A 19,015-nucleotide genomic window follows, 5' to 3' on the forward strand; every position below is an offset into this window, starting at 1 on the left:
TCCGTGGTAGTTTTGACACCCTACAACTATACTTTAGCTTTAAACTAATTTCTAAATTTAAAAGAAAAAAGAAGTGGCACTAATCATACATATTAACGAGATTTACAGTTTCTTTCATATAAAATATACTTAGAGCAGTGTAGTTATCCCACAAGAAGAAAAATGTGTGGATCTACGCTACCTTATTACCCTTTAATTTTACATCATCATTCTAAAGTGGATAATTTGTAATTTATCATATACAATATTTTGGCAAACCTTAGTATTGTTGTATTTATTACACAAGCACCATAATCGCATTGGCCTTCAGCGAGCTTCAATCATAGTTATACTCGCATCATTTACTGAATAAATTCCTTCACTGGTTGATGGATTTGAGCTCTCATAATTAGTTTTCTTGAAAATAAATGCTGGTTGTTTTGGGTCAGGAAGAGTGGAGTCATTACCCAGCATGAAAACAACTGCTGACATAGATGGTCTGTCGGCGGCATAATCTTGCACGCACAAAAGACCAATTTGTATGCATCTTTGGACTTCAAGGTCACAGAGCGACTCTCCTAATGATTGATCAACGATCTCCATGGTTTTTCCTTCTCTCCATAGTTCCCATATCTACATTAATTGAAAATCATATCAGTTGGACCATTGAAGGGTATATTTAAATTGCAGCAGAAGTTCTCATAAAAATACTAACATGTCCAACTAAATTTGTGGCTGTAATGTCTTCATATTGACCACTGTTCTTTCTGCCTGTAATGATCTCTAGAAGTAAAACTCCGAAGCTGTATACATCAGACTTTATTGAAAATTGTCCTTCCATGGCATATTCTGGTGACATATAGCCACTACAAAAGTAAAACAAAAGGAAATCACTATATGATGTGAACTGTTTACATATGTACTGTCTGAGTAACAAATAATACAATGAAGATTATTAATATTGTTTGTTGTTAATTACTTACTAGGTTCCAACAACACGGTTTGTGTTTGCTTCAATTTGGTCTCCACCAAATATTCTAGCCATACCAAAATCTGCAATTTTTGGGTTCAATGCAGAGTCCAGCAAGACATTGCTGGCTTTTAGGTCTCTATGAATGATTCTCAATCGTGAATCTTGATGAAGGTATAAAATTCCTCTAGCAATCCCACAGATGATATCAAATCGCTTTTTCCAGTCTAGTTGTGACCTTTTAGATTCGTCTGGGCCAAAAATTTAAGGTATCATTCATTGTTCTGGTAATTTATGGATGAACTTGTTACTGTAAATGGTTAGGTATGGACATGGCTACCTCCAAAGTGAGAGCTAAAGTACTAAGCAGCCAAGATGAAAACAAAAACATACCATAAATTAGAGAGTCCAAACTCTTGTTAGGCAAATACTCATAGATTAACATCTTCTCCTGTCCTTGAATGCAGCAACCTAAGATCCTCACAAGATTTCTGTGTTGGAGCTTTGAGATCAAAACCACCTCATTTTTAAACTCTTCTATGCCTTGTCCAGAGTTCTTTGACAGCCTCTTCACTGCTATTTCCATTCCATTACTCAGTAGACCCTGAAGTCATCATCCAAGGTAATTTTAATAATATATGTAATGTGATATATATGGATACCAGGCATTATAAAAAGTAAATTTGTAGTTGAATTTGAACTTGTTAAAGAAGAATAGCTACCTTATAAACAGAACCAAAGCCCCCTTGACCAAGCTTGTTAGAATCAGAGAAATTGTCTGTGGCAGCAGCAATGGAGCTAAGATCAAAGAATGGCAAATCTGAATTTTTTGTAGAGTCAAATTCTTGTAGATCGGTAGAGTCCTCCAAGTTAAGACGAAAGGAATACTTGCGATTCCTTTTTATCCCTTTTCATCAAACAAGGAAACAAATACATTTGAGCACGTAATTAATTTAGAATTGAGAACCCCTAACGTGGTAAATAATAATTTTAAAACTTACCTTGTTTCCTGTCTTTAACAGACCAACACACGAAAGTCACTGCCAAAAACAATATCATAAGAATAGCAATGGTCAAAATTACCACCATTCCCTTCTTTCCAAGAGAACCATACGGATGTTTTGCATATTTAGCTGCAAAATTCAAATGTAAAGATGTTATAAGTACAGAAGAAATAATGACAGATAAATCAACTATATACTGCTAGATTAATGGGTTGTAAAACTTTTCTTTTCACTGCTATAATTTTGCTTACTTATTTCAATTACTTTGCTTATGCTAGTGGTAATGTTCAGTCATCGATTTACTCTGATTTTGGACATATTGTACTATAAATGTTGTGGGTACCTGATCATTTGCTGACAGCATGTATGGATAAGATTATAGGCTGTCATTTCTAGTGTATTACTCATGAGAATTCAGTGGCTTCAGGGAGTCCTATTGATTTTGTAATTCCTCAATTTTCTGGGAATTTTTATCATATGAATTATAAAAATGAGACAATGTTTAAAGTCTTTTGACTTATTGGAGTATGCAGATCATGACAAGCAAGCCCCACCATTGAGAGTTAATCCTACTATTGCCCAAATCAAGCAACATGAGAAGGACTCCATGACGAAGTACGAAGTTGTTTCATGTCTACATTTAACTTTGACAGAGGAGCTATTTACCAACATTATGCCACTGGAAAAGTTGTGGATATAACAAGATGTTTAATTGTAGAAAAAAAAAATCACCGAAAAACTTTCAGCTTGAAGGAATTTATTTTACAACAATATATCTCTTGAATACATACTGAGTTAACCTAAACCCAGAACTTTAAATATGTTATATTACATGTTGCAGCAACTAAAAGATCCAAATTGGCAAAGCTGAAATGGGAACTTTCCTATGGTATGTTGGAAGCTCCAAAGATAAGTCTAAACAGAATGTGATCTGTATATATTCAATTTGGTAAGAATATATATATATATATATATATATATATATATATATATATATATATATATATATATATATATAGGGGTTTGCTAACACGCGTACGCCTGTTTTTCAGTTGGTACATTTTAGCAATGTGTACCGGATTTTAGTAGACAAAAATATCCTTATATATTATGGATTCCAAGTTTTAAGGTTAAGGGTATTTTAATAATTTTCATTTTCAAAACTTAAAAAAAGAAAAAGAAACCCTCCAAACCCTTACTCACCTCTCTCATTCCTCTCAATCCTTTCTCTTTCATCTCTCTCACTCCAACCTTTCCTCTGTCATCCCTACTATAGCCCCAATTGAAAAAAATCAGAAACACATGCCTTTAAAAAATTTTCCTTTGTAAAGAATTGAGTCATTGACATATTCACCTTCAAGGAAAATGTTCATTCAAGATCTCTTCAATTTCACCATCTTCACTAACCTCTCTAATTTCATCATCTGTATTTGTTGAATCATCATCTCTAAAAAAACCCTCCAGACCAATTACCAATTCTTTCTGATGTCATTATGCTTGTGAAAATTAGATAAAATTATATACGACAAAAATTATAAAATGAAAACTCATTATAAAGTCATTTTTTTGTAAGAAATTGTTTAACAACTGAGTGTTTCTGATTTTTTTCCAGGCCAATTACCAATTCCTTTGATGTCATTATGCTTGTGAAAATTAGATAAAATTAGATAAGACAAAAATAATAAAATAAAAACTCATTATAAAATCATTTTTTGTAAGAAATTGTCTAACAGCGAGTATTTCTGAATTTTTTCCAGGTCAATTACCAATTCCTTTATGCTTGTGAAAATTGGATAAAATTAGATAAGACAAAAATTATAAGATGAAAACTCATTATAAAATCATTTTTTTGTAAGATTGTTTAACAGCAAGTGTTTCTGATTTTTTCAATTGAGGCTACAGTAAGAATGACAGAGAAAAGATAGGAGTGAGAAAGAGGAAAAAGAAAGGGTTGAGAGGAATGAGAGAGGTGAGTAAGGGTTTGGGGGGTTTCTTTTTTTTTTTTTTAGTTTTGAGAATGAAAATTATTAAAATACCCTTAACCTTAAAACTTAGAATCCATGATATATAAGGATATTTTTGTCTACTAAAACCTGGTACACATTGCTAAAATGTACCAACTGAAAAACAGGCGTACGCGCGTTAGCAAACCCCATATATATATATATATATATATTTGAATTGGAAAAATAATCAAGTTCAAAGAAGCGTGAACACTTAAACTCAGCAAGCTACAAGGGAAGATGAAAGTCAAATTGTTGAATCTAATTATCTAGTGCTAAAAAACCAAGTCTCTGGCTAAAATTTATGAAAAATCCAGCTTTCTTAGTTTGAAGAAGCTTCAATGCATACATAGTAGAGTTGTTATAAGAAAAATAATATTTGAGTTGAAGTTGTTTCGGTGTTGTGATTATGTTTACTTAGTGGTAAGTCATGAATTTAATTTGATTTTTGTTCGTACGGTCTGCCATACTATGTGTATCGTACAATTTGTCACATCGTGTGTGATGTACAGTCTGCCACACCATGTGTAACGTAGGGTCTGTCTTGGACCAAGCACCACCCAGAACACTCAAGTCGTCTATCCAGGTTGTCCTCTCAGATTGTCTTCTTAGTCCAACCTCTCAAGTCGTTTATCCAGTTCGTCTTCCTAGGCTGTTCTCCCAAACTGTCCTCCTAGGCCGTCCACCTAGGTCATCCATCCAGGTCACTCAGACCTAGGTCGTACTTACTATGACCTAATAGTATGGTCAGATTATCAGTGATAATGACTCATTAAGTCCCTAATGCATATTAAAGTTTGATTGGGTCGTCATTAGCTAGGAAAGAATAAAGGTTCATCGCAACTTGTATAAATAAGGGTCTGAGGTATTACTTTAGGATCATTATACACAATATATGCATCACTTATTCTTGTGCTAACCGTTCGATTATATTACTGACTTGAGCATCGAAGTATCTTTGACAGATATCCACTCACACAAATTGGACAAGATGGAGAGAGAGCAAACAAACGTAACTTTCATAATGAAGAACCACTAGGAAGCCTATCCAGTATTCAGAACAACTTGGTTTGTTTTGAGGAAGTAACCTTAACTCATACCCGAAACAATTTTGAACAAATTCATACTCTAAATACAATGGGATTTTTTGTCGATAGCACATATGAATATGATGATGGACGTTCGTATTTTCATATATTTGTTATTAAATATGATATAGAGTATAAAATTGTTCTTTTTCTCTTCACTACTCTTCCGTTTTACATACTATCGCTATGTTTCGTATTTATATGGTCAAAGTTATCTTTATTCAATATATAGAACTAAAATTTCATGAAAAAACGAGTCATAAAAACAAATAACAAGTTTTTCACGTTATTTATAATATTTAATATGTTATCAATATATAAAGTTTAAAATTAGATAGTCATTTTTTTTTTGTTACATGTGACTTAAAATATCTTGCATAAATTAAATCAATTTCTCACTTCTTTATAAACATATGCAATCAAATAACTTTTGATACATAACATATTTAATACATTGTCAGGATAATAAATTTAAATTTTTCACTCATAACAAATATCTTATCCGATTTTGTAATGAAGGTCCCTTCTTAACTAATTAATTAGTCAAGTAATGTTTTTGTCTTTTATTATTTTAGTTCACACCTAGATTACTTTAATTACACTATTTTTAAATAAAAAAAAGTAGAATCTTTATATTTGTATTAAATATAAAATAACTCTTCGTTAACTATTTACATGTTTCGTTCAAGTTATTACTAATGTGTATCTTAGTTTTAACTATCTATTTAAAAAAAAAAGAAAGATAACATACCCAATTCAAGCGCATCCACTCGCACGTACAAGCTCTGTCCTACTTGCGTGTAGGTCCTCGTGTCCTCCATGTCACCGTGCCAAGTAAGACACCCACTCTCCGAGTTCTCGTTCGCACTCGTGTAAGCCGCACACGTGCAATCTTTCAAACATCTCTCTCTGCATTCTCTCATTCCGATCATTGCCACCACACGCGCCTTCGACGTGTCCGGGACCTTCACACGTGGCACCTCCACAAACCCCTCTCCGCTTCCACACGTGGACACATTACTCTTCCGAATACAACCACCCGACCCGTCACGAAGAAACCACTCCCTCTCGGACCTCGGTTCGAACCCCGGCAAACACTCGCACTCGAACTTATCCTCGTGATACGGGTCGCAGTTCGCGTTCGACCCGCACCGCCTGAAGTTGTCGCACTCCTCCTTTGGCGCGTCCCATATCGAAAACCACCTGTGCTCGCGACCCTGCCACGTGAACCTCGTCACGTGCCCAGTCTCCTCCAGCACCATTCTCGAGAACACCGTCGGGTCTTTCACTCCGTACATTATCGAAACCTCTTTCTCGTCGTTCACGTAGCTAACGTTGAAGATAAAATTCGGAGTCATCTCGGGCACCCCGCTCCATCTCTGACCCGTCCATGACCCGACCCTCCACAACGGGGCATCCCCTCTGTAAAGAAACAGCTGCGGAAACCCGGTTGGGTCGATTTTATACGTCAAGTTCCCGGTTCCAGGGTCGTTGGCCGATTTCCAAGAAGTTAAAAACCGGTCCAGACCGGTTTTTCTGTTCAACCCGAGTTTCATGAACGGAAGCATAGTATTACTAGGATAGTCAAAACTCTGCCAACGAAAACCAATTTTGTCGGCTTGGATCAAAACTAGGTTTCCAGTGTCCAAAAGCTTGGCCGAAACGTTCGTCGATGCCATGGAAGCGTTTGAAGACCAAACGGGGTCGAGGTTTCGGGTGTTATTGCTGTGGAGTACGAGGTTTCCGTGGTTGTCCATGGATAGAACACCGGAAGTGTCGTTGAGCGGAGCGTCTCTGTTGGCAACCCACACTACCGTTTGTTCCGAAATTTTGTTGTACCATATCCCAACGTATCGGGTTGTGGAGTTTGATGGGCTGAAGAAACCGAGTGCAAAGTTTCCCAACCCATCGGAGAGCAAAACGTCGCCGTCTTTCAAGGGTTGGCCTGTGGTTATGGTGTTGTGGAGTGTATGACAACAAGGGTAAAGAAGCGTCAGAAGAAGAAATGGGGTGAGAAACTCTTTAGCTGAAAGCAACTTCATGATAATGGTGTTGTAGTTCTATGTTTGTGAGTGAACGGAGTATTTATTTGGAGAAAGGTTATAAATGATTGGAGGCGCTTCTTGAATCGGTATTTATGATGGTAGCTGATATTTTTCCGTGAAAATTGATATGCATGAGTTGTTTTATTCAGGATTGTGCATGTAAAGAGAGAGTGATTGAGACACACAACTAAACATTGGTGGTTGTTTCACATTAAATACTTTGTTTCTCATGTGCCCCACAAACACATAGACAAATAGGTTAGGATATATAAGTTGCTTTAGCTAATCCATTTTATGTAGTCGATCAAACTTAATGTTCATCATTAATAATTCTAAGTTATCTAAATAACAACCTTCACTTTGTCAAATCCAGTACCAAAATTTATTTTATGTTGGCTAAAGTTCAATAAAAAGGAAAAATAAAAACGACAAAGATTAAGAGTAGTGGTTATTTTTGTGATTTTCGGTTTTTTTTTTCAAAAAACTTCTACGCACACTTAAAACAATGGTAACCAGGTGTTGGATGCCACTTGAAGTCATGATTTTGTGGCGATATTTGACTGTGGAATACTGTGGATAAATGGCGATCATGACTTGAAAAAAGAGAGTTCAAAAAAAACTTCGATATTCCTTAAACTAATTTATAAGGTTTACTTTATAAATTCAAAATTACGTAATAATTTTTTAACTTAATATTATTTTTCTTCCTTCATTATGCATATATGTAAATTAATTAAAATATTAAATAGAAAGGGTATAAGTGATAAATTACGCTTTAAAAGTAAAGTTAAATAGAAATTAAAATATTTTTACAAATGTGACCTGGAATTATTATTTACTTTCAATATAATTACGTCATTCCATTGGAATCGAAATAGTATTTAATATCTTTTTTTAATATTATGAAAAATATCTTAAAATTATTACGTCAATCCCACTTACAAATCTTATAATATTTTTTTTATGAAAGTGGTTTCTAAAATTTTACTGCAACAAAATTCATAAATAAAAATCAATTTTAGTGACGAAAAATGTGTTTAGAGATCAACTTTCATGCCATTAGCTTAATTACAAACCAATTTCTTTGCTTAATAGTTAATTTTAGTGACTAATTTATGTAAAAATTCATAATAAAAACTATTTTAGTATCGAATTAAAAATCAATTATAATTTTTTGTTCATAATAGAAACTATTTTAGTTATCAATAATTTTTAGTTTATAAATTGATATATGTTAGATATATTATATTTATCTTTTTTGTATATTTTATCTTTAGTTAGTTTACTATTATTTTTTATTTGTATTTTAGGCATTAACTTATATTTCTTCTATTATTAAAAGGACCTTATGTGTAAATTCAAAACAAGGGAGATTATTCACATATATAGCTTTTCATTGTATTCAATATATAGGTTATTTTTAGGAAAAAAAAATTGTTACCTTTGTCACTACATATGCCACTGTCAGTAGCGTCATTATCTATTGTTTTTGTCTACCACTACTGCTATTGGAGTTCCAATTTTAACCGACGATCACACAATTTTGGTCATCTCTGCTAGGCGACCATCGTGTCAACGACGCCTTCATCGGAGCTCCTATGCGCTCTCATCGCCTTTCAAAGTTGTGGATTTGTTCCCTTTTTCGTCGTGCGTAGTGGTACACCTAATCTCCTCTTAGGCAATGATTCAGAGCATCGATGTCGCTCTTTTTCCTCTTTCAAATTTGGTGTATGTGGTCGTACGTCTCGTCTCCTCTCAAGTAGCTATTCAGAGCGTTGAAGCGCTATTCTTCCTTTTTCAGGTGCCTTGATTGGAGAATCATGGATTTTTAAGGTTTCTTTCTCTTGTTCATCCATGGATTCTTTCGCTTTTGTCTATTCTGACTTCCCTTCTATTACCATTGCGTTTGAGCTATCTATATGCTTTTTCTTTCGTGGCAAAGATGATTTTTGTTAGTTTATTTATAATCGTGGTTGTTTTCAACAATGACTTCTTCATACATTGGATGTCAACAATGCATTTCTCAACGACAATTTATAATAAGAGATTTACACATAGCAACCTCCCATATTTGGTTCTTTAGGGAGTCTTTTAGGTTTGTATTTCATCTTTTATGTCGTCTTCGCAAATCATTAACAATTCGGTGTCACTTGAGTGCAAAAATAAATATTTTCACTAAGTCTATTGATTATATTAATAGCAAGTTTGGTACATACGATTTGTATACACAAACTTGAGGATGAGTGTTGGATATACTATCTTTATCTTTTATCTTTAGTTAGTTTTTATTAATTCTTATTTGTATTTTGGGCTTAGCTCATATTTCTTCTATTATAAATAGAGGACCCTATATATATATATATATATATATATATATATATATATATATATATATTCAACACAAGGAAAATTAATCTCATGTATAGTTTTTCACTATATTCAACAATATATAAATTGGTGACTATAATGACTAATTATTTTTAGTCACTAAAATTGACCATTCTTTAAGAATTTTCTTATAGTGTTAATTTTAAAAAGAGATTAAAGATAAAAAAATATTGTTTGGTGTAATATAACACACATTTTGGTTATGTCAATGTCTCAACATGTATAGTGTTATTTTTCAAAGAAAATACACATCAGTTTAAATACAGATAATATTTATCCATTATTCGTTCCTCTTAAAAAAATTTGTCCTATTATCTATCCCGTCATATATCAGGTATCTGTGGAAAAATATCTGCAAAATTTTTTACACCTGTAAGTACCCATGGGTACATGTAGATATTTTATATTTAATTCTTTTAATTTTAAAAGAAATGATTTAAAAACACATTTAAAGTATGAAAAATGTTAGAAATAAAATGGATTGTTATTGTTGGAGTTAGATTTCACTGGTTCCACTCTCATCCACTTGATTGCTTAACTCCTTTTCACTAAAATGTCAATGTAAACCTACAAGTTGACTTAAATCTTAATCTCTTACTGAATGAGTTCATGTTTCCTTATTAATAGTCAACACTTTGAACTTCTAACAAACAAACATCTTTAACAACTATAGTTTAAAACACCTAATGAGTCTAAGTTTCATTCCTAGATACAAGCTTCCTAGATATAACACCTAATAAATCACATATCAAGACATGGATGATTAAATCACAATAAGCATTAAGAAAAAAAACGAAAATACTAACATTTAATGAAAAGACACATATAAATATATATGAAGAGTTCAATGATTACATCTACCCCTAACAAAATATATTTTGTTCTCCATTGTCATGGAGAGCCTAAGAATACAAAAGGAAATAAGAAAAGAAGAAGATATAAGAAGGGAGAAGAATTGTTCCCACAAGCCCTAACAACCATATAAACTCTCCAAAACTTGTATTTTCACGCTTGATGCCTCCAAAGTTTGCTCCTCCTAGACATAGGGAAATTTTTTGTGACATTAGTGAAAGCAATGCCCAATGTAAGTATTCCACCGTTGAAACTATCACACAGATTCAAGAGGGTGAACCCCTATGAAGGTAGCACCCAATGCAAGTTCTCCACCGTAGGCACGTAGCGTCAACCTTGGTCTCTGCCAAGCTAGTTCCCAACACTCCCTTAGTGGCGCCTATTGTCATCATGCCCGTATATGTATGGCACGTAATGACCATTTGTGGTCAAACATAAAAAAATCTCATTTATATTTCACCATAAGAATCTGAGATAAATTTACTTCTAACCACAAAGAGTCAATGAAAATGAGATTTTTACATTTAATTAAACATAAAAAGTTTATCTTATTTATAAAAATATAACCACACTTTTTTAACGTCAAATAAATATAAATTATGTGACTTATTAATTAACCTATTTTCTACTACTAATAAAAACGAAATCAAGATTATTGATGAAAAAATACAAAAGGAACCAAATTTTATTACCAATGAAAACTAAGGACTTAAGGATCAAATGAGTTTTCTATTACCATTCAATATAATCAAACACATAATAATGTTGCGAATTTTACAAAAATTCTTCTACAAATATGAATGTAACTCAAGATTAAAAGTTCGAACTTTTAACTTGAAGTTACTGCAATTGTAAACTAGAACAACTGCATTGGTCTCTTATTTTATCTAGCAATCAAATAAATTAAAACAACACTTAATATTTAAACTGTGATAATAATATAAATTAAAACAACTTTATTGTTATATCCATTTACAATATTTTCTAAAATAGTTCATATTTTATTTTTAACCAGAAATAGCGCATTCTCGTTGTGTAATATTTTTAACAAAAGTACAATAATAATTGTTTATTACAGTACAAATAAAATAGTGATTATAATTGTTAGGTGTAAGTAATGGACTATGAAGAGTTACCATCAGCTGAGTGAAATGCTATCACCCGCATAAATAAGCAAGTCGTACACGAAGGTAAGGTTTAAATATGTATTTTTGTCTTCATGAGATAATCTTAAATTGGTTTTTCAATTTTTAAAAAATTAATATAATTTAATATATTTTTATTAGTACTGTACTAACAATGTTAATAATATGTCATGTATTATTTTATTTTTTTAGAAAAAATTATCTACATATCAAATCAGTGTCATGTCATGTGAAAGTGTCAGTATAATGTGACTTATAGTGTCATGTATTAATATCACATGGTCTTATTTTCAATTAAGTCTACCTGTTATTGTGATTCAATTCAATCCTAATTTTTCTTTTAAATGAAATAATTTTGTTGCTCATCAAATTAAAACAATTTTTATATAAATATTATAATAATATTTGTATCAAAATTTATATGTTTAAATATTTATAATATTATTTATAAATCGACTTTAGCTATATTATTAGATATAATTATTAAATTTATTTTCATTTTTGCTTGTAATTTCTCATAATAGTTTCATTTTATTGTTCAACTAATTATTAACAAATATATCTCGTTAAAGAAAAGAGCTAATAAAAGTATTTACATAGGTTAATCAAAGTATTTTTAAAAAAATACTTTTAAAAACATTTAATAAAAATATCACTATATCATTTATCTAAAAATTAAATTTTGTTTCAATTTAGATGTAGTGAAATTGCTCTATTTTAAAAATAATTGAAACTAAATTGAATCGAAATAAGAAATTAAGTGACTGAATTGACTATAAGACAATAACATGTGAATTCTATTGTCACGTGATAATTTTATTGTCACATGACACTATGCTGACTTGACACTTAAACAATTTTTTAATTAAAAGAATTAAAATTAAACTAAATTAAATTAAAACAAAATAAACATAAACAAACACGAGGTATATTTTTAAGTCTTTAATACAATTCTAACAAAAAGACCGAATTACATTAACTTTTCAAAAATTGTAACTTAATTGAAAGAAAAAAAATTATGTGGAAGAACAATTTGAGATTAAATTGGAGGCCTAAAGCTTATTTAAACCTACGGGAAATTTAAGTTAACTACATTTAAATCTAATTATTCTTGAAGGTATAATTATGTTTCAATTCAAGAATGTGATAAAAATATTTTTATTTTGTATTTTTTTACATTTTTTTAGTCTATTATTAAGTACTTAATATTTTTATTTTTTTAATTGAGTTTTTAGTGTTTAATTGATTCATTAACTAGATAATATAATTATTATTTTATCTCATCATCTTGCTTGTTTATCTCTGTGCAAGAAAAAAAATAAATATTGGGTTACTTATAAGAACATTTATTTCCATCCCGTTTGTAATAAGAACAATAAAAATATTTGTAATTTTACATTAATCGCAATATTATTTTATGTTAAATATTAAATCTTATATTTTTTAATACATAGACACTGTTTCGGTGTACATGTTTTCCAGTGTGTCTCTGATGCTCCTGGCTGTCTGGGATGCTTGCTTTTCTCCAATTGTTGTTGTTCATACTCACCAAAGGAGGGGAGGTACCTGCAAAGATACTCCGACGCTCAAGTCAGATGTGGGTTATGGAGCTTCAGCTCTCAAGAGAGTGATTATGATACTACTCTGAAATATTATTTAGGGTCTCTAGAGCATAAAGAGAACGTACCTGGACTCTGGTCCTGTCATTGTATTTATAAGTCAAATAAAAGTAACCACCTTACCTAAAAATGTGGTTAGTTACTTAACCGTCTAAGATATTTTATGTAAATATCTTACTACATAACATGCCCCCCAAGTCCGAGTTAACCGTCTAAGATGTTTTATGGACGCGGTAACTATAGGACTTATGTGTTTGAGGGAGGTTGTGTTGGGGAGCGTGTTTCTGGTTGTCGCTCATGTGTGAATTGAACGCTTTAAACCAAGGATGACCGAACAGTTGAGTTTGATAGATCAAAAAGAGGCGGAGACGAACGGCAAAGAGGCGGAGACGAACGGCAAAAAGCTGGAGCGAGTGAGGCCGAACGTGAGGATACGTATGACCGAGCGGTAGAGGCCGAGTGGCATGCGAGGTCGAACGTGAGGACTGTTTGAACGTTCGACACCTAGGTTGTCGAGCGGCCGAGTGGCCTGTGAGGCTGAGCGGTTGAAACCAAAGGGAAGTCGAACGACCGACTGTCTTGAACGCTCGTACATGTAGGTTGTCGAGCGCTTAAAACCCAAAGGTTGAACAAATTTGAGGCCGAGCGGCCAACTGCTTGAACGTTCGAAAACATGGATTGACGAACGACTTTTGAATGCTTGTTGAAATGGATTGTCGAGCGAGGAGGTCGAACGGCCGACTCTTTGAACGCTCGTACATGGATTGTCGAGCGGTTGATGTTCTGGGTGTTCTTGGGCGAACAACTACCAGAGGGAGTGTATCCCGTAGAACGCTCGTGGACATGGATTGTCGAGCGGTTGATGTTTTGGGTGTTCTTGGGCGAACAACTACCAGAGGGAGTGTATCCCGTAGAACGCTCGTGGACATGGATTGTCGAGCGGTTGATGTTCTGGGTGTTCTTGGGCGAACAACTACCAGAGGGAGTGTATCCCGTAGAACGCTCGTGGACAGGGATTGTCGAGCGGTTGACGTTCTGGGTGTTCTTGGGCGAACAACTACCAGAGGGAGTGTATCCCGTAGAACGCTCGTGGACATGGATTGTCGAGCGGTTGATGTTCTGGGTGTTCTTGGGCGAACAACTACCAGAGGGAGTGTATCCCGTAGAACGCTCGTGGACAGGGATTGTCGAGCGGTTGACGTTCTGGGTGTTCTTGGGCGAACAACTACCAGAGGGAGTGAATCCCTTAGAACGCTCGGTTTTCGGTTGACCGTGCACTGTGACCTGCATAAGATATACAATATATAAAAATATAGAGCGTTTTAAACCTGGCGGTCGAACGTCAATAGGATCGCATGGTGGAGCGGGCGTGCCGATAGGTGGTCGAGCCGTAGAGGTCGAGTTATCGAACATCAGGGAGGCTGAGTGTTGGACGCTTTAGGCCAAGCGTTCGTGAAAATGAATGCTGGAATGCTTGAGACGCAAATCGCCGAACGACTGAGGCGAAAGGATGGAGGCCAGGCGGCCGACCGTAATTGAGACCTACAGTTGAACAACTGAGGCAAGCGGACGAACGGCCCAAGGCTTGAGTGCTGGTGTAGATGTATGGTTGAACAATAGAGGCCGAATGTGAGGCCGAATGGTTGAAAACCAAAGGGATGTCGAACGGCCGACTGTTTGAACGCTCGTACACAGGGGTTGTCAAGCGTTCGAATCCGAAGGGCGAGGACGAACGGGCAACTGTTTGGACGCTCGTTCACATACTGATTGTTGAGCGTTCGAATCCAAAAGGCGAGGGCGAACGGACGACTGTTTGGACGCTCGTTCACATTCTGATTGTCGAGCGTTCGAATCCAAAGGGCGAGGACGAACGCGCGACTGTTTGGACGCTCGTTCACATGCTGATTGTCGAGCGTTCGAATCCAAAGGGCGAGGCCGAACGACCGATTGCTTGAGCGCTCGTACACAGGGATTGTCGAGCGGTTGAAACCAACTGTCAAACGCTTTTGAAGTCGAACGACCGACTCCTTGAACGTTCGTGTGGTACGTGAGGTCGAGTGTTCGAGCGTCCTCGTAGCTGAAAGGCCGAACGTACGCCAGGCTGAGTGTGGGACGTTTGAGGAAGAACGTTAGAGAGATCGAGTGACCGAACGTACAGAGGCCGAACAAGAGTATGGCCGAACGATTGAGTGTTGAGATCGTGCATGACCGAACGCCAGAGGCCGAACGTCAAGGAGATGGAATGATGGCCGAATGATCAGTGAGTGAGTGTTGGGCCCTTGAGGCCGAACGTCGATGATGAGTGAAGTGACGAACGCTATAGGCCGAACGTCCGTGAGGTCTAATGGCCGAACTATTGAGGTGATCGTCACACGGGTCGGATGGCTGATCGTCAGCTGGGTCGAACGACCGTGGCGCTCGGATGTTAGGACGCTCGTACACAGGCACTGTCGAGCGTTCGAATCCGAAGGGTGAGGCCGAACGGCCGACTGTTTGACATCGATGTTGAGCGAAGCGATGAACGCTCTAAGCCGACCGTCCGTGAGATCTAATGGGCGAACGATTGGCCCCAAGAGAGCGAACGTCGTTGGCGTCGAGTGGCCGAATCCAAATGGAGAGTCGAGCGGTTGAACGTGAGGACGGTTTGGACGCTCGACACGTAGGTTGAACGCGTGGACGGTTTGAACGCTCGTCACATGGCTTGTTGATAGGCTGTCGTTGAAGCTATCAAATTAATACTACTTTTCAAGGCAACTTCAGTATTGCCAAGTAGTATTCAAGAAGGTAGATAGGGCTAAAGTAACCCTGAGTCGTCTCCCAACGAACACGGAATTGCTTTTGAATATCTGACTCTTATGTTATGCAATGCTTATGAATAAAAATGATGTTTGGAGAATGTTTAAAGAACAATTAATAAACTTAAAAACAGTTACGATGAAATAGGCTAATTCCACTGCTTTTCCAAGATAGATTCATCATCGGTTATTCACGGATAATTGTTCAATTGATTATTGTTTAAGTTTCAAATTAATTAAAGTACATTCTTAATTAATTTGAGGGCGATCATGCATTTAACCAAAGTAAATTCTCAATCAAATGCAAAACCTTTCTAGATTATTCACAATAAATTCAACCAAAGTACATTCTCAATCAAATTCTATTGTGTTTAATCATATCTATTCTTAAATCTCCTAACCAAATTAAAAGCTAATCAATCAAAGTAAATTCTCAATTGATTATAGTTGAAATTATTACTAATCAATCAAAGTACATTCTCAATTGAAAGTAAAAACCATTTAATCATATGAAAGTTTCTAAATTAAATCAAAGTAGATTCTCAATTAAACCTAGAAACCCTAGAACTCATATAATCAATATGCATGTAGATTCAAACACATTATGATGGAAAAATCTTTGCTTTTAATTTGATAGAGAGATGAAAGACATAGAGAGAACAACTTAAATCAATAATCAAAATAAACAATTGCATTAACTCAATCTAACCTCAGAATCCATAATGGAATTACAGCAGAATTAGCCCTAGATGCTTAGCTCTCCATGAATGGAGTTGAATACAAGATGAAAGAAAAGTGAGAGGAGTATGAAAGAATGAATGTATGAAGTGAAGTCCCCTTTTCTGCCTCCCTTGGGTCTCTTTATATAGGCTTGATTGGGCTTGGACTTTGAATAGTTTGTTGATAAGATATTTTCTGTTGATATATTATATCTTTCAAATATTCATTAGATTAAATCAGTTTCAAAGAATATTTGATAGATATTAACTTAATTATCTTATATCCTATATCTTCCAAATAACTAAAAGATTTAGATAATGATAAAATTATTTGGAAGATATTTTCTGTTGATATTCCAAAATTAAATTCAACAACTGAATTTTATCTTTTAGATTTTCTGACTTTCCAAAATTGCACAAATACCCTGAAATTTCCTCTATCTGCACTTTAGCCCCTTTTGAATTTTCCAAATAAAATCTGACTTTGGGCCTTGAATTGCCATTTGGACCAATAAAACTTATATTCTCAGCTGCACAAATAAACATTAGAACATCCAAGAATAATTTATGCGCTAAAACTCACTTTTTACGTCTCTTTATTTTCCAAAGCCAATAATTCCAATCATCACAAATTCACTTAAAATAAACCATTTAAACACAATTATCCCATCAAAATTTTAATTTTCAAACATAAATGTGGGCATAAATATGCACTCATCACACCCCCACACTTATCCTTTTGCACTCCTGGGCAAAATTGATTAATTCCAAGACTTTGTTCTGAGTCATTTTATTTCATATTTGCACTTGGATCAAAAGAATGAGTAGCACTAGACATAGATCAATCATTTAGGCATTACTTTGTCATGGACATGCAAATGGAATCACTTTATTCTTCACACATGAGTTAACCTTTTTGAATTCCCAAGAAAATCAAATATGAAAGACAACACTCAAGTCAACATGTATCTATTTCTCCTGAACTGTCTCAAGTGTTTTTCGCTTGTGTTTACACTCAAAATACCCATGTAAGTAGACACCCTTGATATTTAGCAAGACTCTAACATTCACACACTTCAGTAAACATGCAATTATTGATCATGAGGGCTTTTTAAGGTTTTATTGAGGCCAAGGCAAAGGTAGGGAATTTTTCTGGAATTTCTGAGTTTTTGAAATTGACATAGAAAGAGTAATGATATTTGATTTCAAAAACAAATCTATTTCTTGCTCTTTTAAGGAAGATTTACTTTTCTTTCTTCTTCTTTTCCTTTTTTTTTTTTTTAACTTCAATTTTTCATCTTCCTTTTTACCCTTTTTATTGTTTTGTGGGTGAGATGCTCACCCACACACTTATTCATCACTTACTTCTAACAGAATCCATTACTCCTTCTTCTTTCCTAAGGTAAGGAACATATGATTTTTCTTCTTTTTGTTTCATTTGACAATGACTGGGAACAAGAAAAATAGGCTTAAGGCTCAAAGAGGGTTCCAATGGATTAATGTTAGGACAAGTTTATTTGGCCAAGTAGCTAAAACAAGAAATGCCTCAATCATATCAAATCATGCATATTCACCTCTGTTGCACAACATAGAATCAAGCTAACTATTAGAGTATCAACAAAACATGGGCAAATCACACAAAAAAAAATAGGTATGGCACATGGTGGTCCATCCTTAACATTAAGCCCAAAACTCACATGGTTTCAAATTTCTTTCACAAAAGATTTAATCAGGAAATTCTCCAGTCAACTCAATTAGCAAATCATAGAAGCAATCCACTCATATCAACATGACTCATTTTTTTTTCTCTTGAATTCATGATCATTCCAGTTACTGATTCAAACTCTCAAATCCAATGCAAATATTTATTTAAAACAAACAAAATAGACAAACAAAATAGGGAACAAAATTAATTGTTTCCCCACACCCCCACACTTAAACTATGCATTGTCCTCAATGTATGCCTTATATATAAAATGCAAAGAAAAAGTATGGGGGAACTTACCTCCTTCATGGTGGAAGGAATGCTAGTAGGACTTCATTGGAAAAGTCATCCTGGATAGGAATGTTATCTTTTCCTTTTTCAATCCTACTAAGATGGTCAACTACTACATTATGTGACCCACCTCTGTCTTGAATAGGAGTCAACTTGTCCTTCTGGTTCTTGACCATTGTGATTCCATATTTCTTGGGAACCACATGTATAAGGTCCACCCAAGTGCTGTCAGAATTTGAATATTTAAGACCTGTTTGTAGCAACTTGGTGTCCTTTTTCTTTACAACCCCCATCAGTTGAGGATTTAGTCTTCCTTGAGGTTGTCTCACTGGTTTAGCATCCTTCTCCAAAACGGGTGGTTGTACCACAGATGGCAACATCTTACTGCCTAAGGTATTCTCGGCCACCTTAA

At 34.7% G+C, this 19,015-nt stretch overlaps 1 protein-coding gene across 1 annotated transcript; it reads right to left on the bottom strand.

The window, feature by feature from the left end:
- Positions 1-56: 56 nt before the first annotated feature.
- Positions 57-7,122, bottom strand: LOC148205734 (G-type lectin S-receptor-like serine/threonine-protein kinase At1g11410). Its single transcript, XM_088103752.1, has 7 exons — positions 5,796-7,122; positions 1,951-2,082; positions 1,672-1,856; positions 1,343-1,553; positions 963-1,200; positions 695-845; positions 57-612 (listed from the first exon to the last, which is right to left on the bottom strand). The coding sequence occupies exons 1-7, from the start codon at positions 7,084-7,086 to the stop codon at positions 307-309; spliced, it is 2,514 nt and encodes an 837-aa protein (XP_087959878.1). The 5' UTR covers positions 7,087-7,122; the 3' UTR covers positions 57-306.
- Positions 7,123-19,015: the final 11,893 nt, after the last annotated feature.

This window comes from Vigna umbellata, chromosome 1 (assembly GCF_029865625.1).
Source record: "Vigna umbellata cultivar VRB3 chromosome 1, Vumbellata_1.0, whole genome shotgun sequence".
Classification (NCBI taxonomy): Eukaryota; Viridiplantae; Streptophyta; class Magnoliopsida; order Fabales; family Fabaceae; genus Vigna; species Vigna umbellata.

Bases quoted from the DNA above. Each gene is read 5' to 3' on its own strand.
- LOC148205734 (XM_088103752.1), bottom strand. From the start codon at position 7,086: ATGAAGTTGCTTTCAGCTAAAGAGTTTCTCACCCCATTTCTTCTTCTG. The intron at 1,201-1,342 runs GTATGTTTTTGT...TTTTTGGCCCAG, and splicing joins TTTGGACTCTCTAATTTATG to ACGAATCTAAAAGGTCACAA. The intron at 613-694 runs GTTAGTATTTTT...CAATTAATGTAG, and splicing joins CCACAAATTTAGTTGGACAT to ATATGGGAACTATGGAGAGA.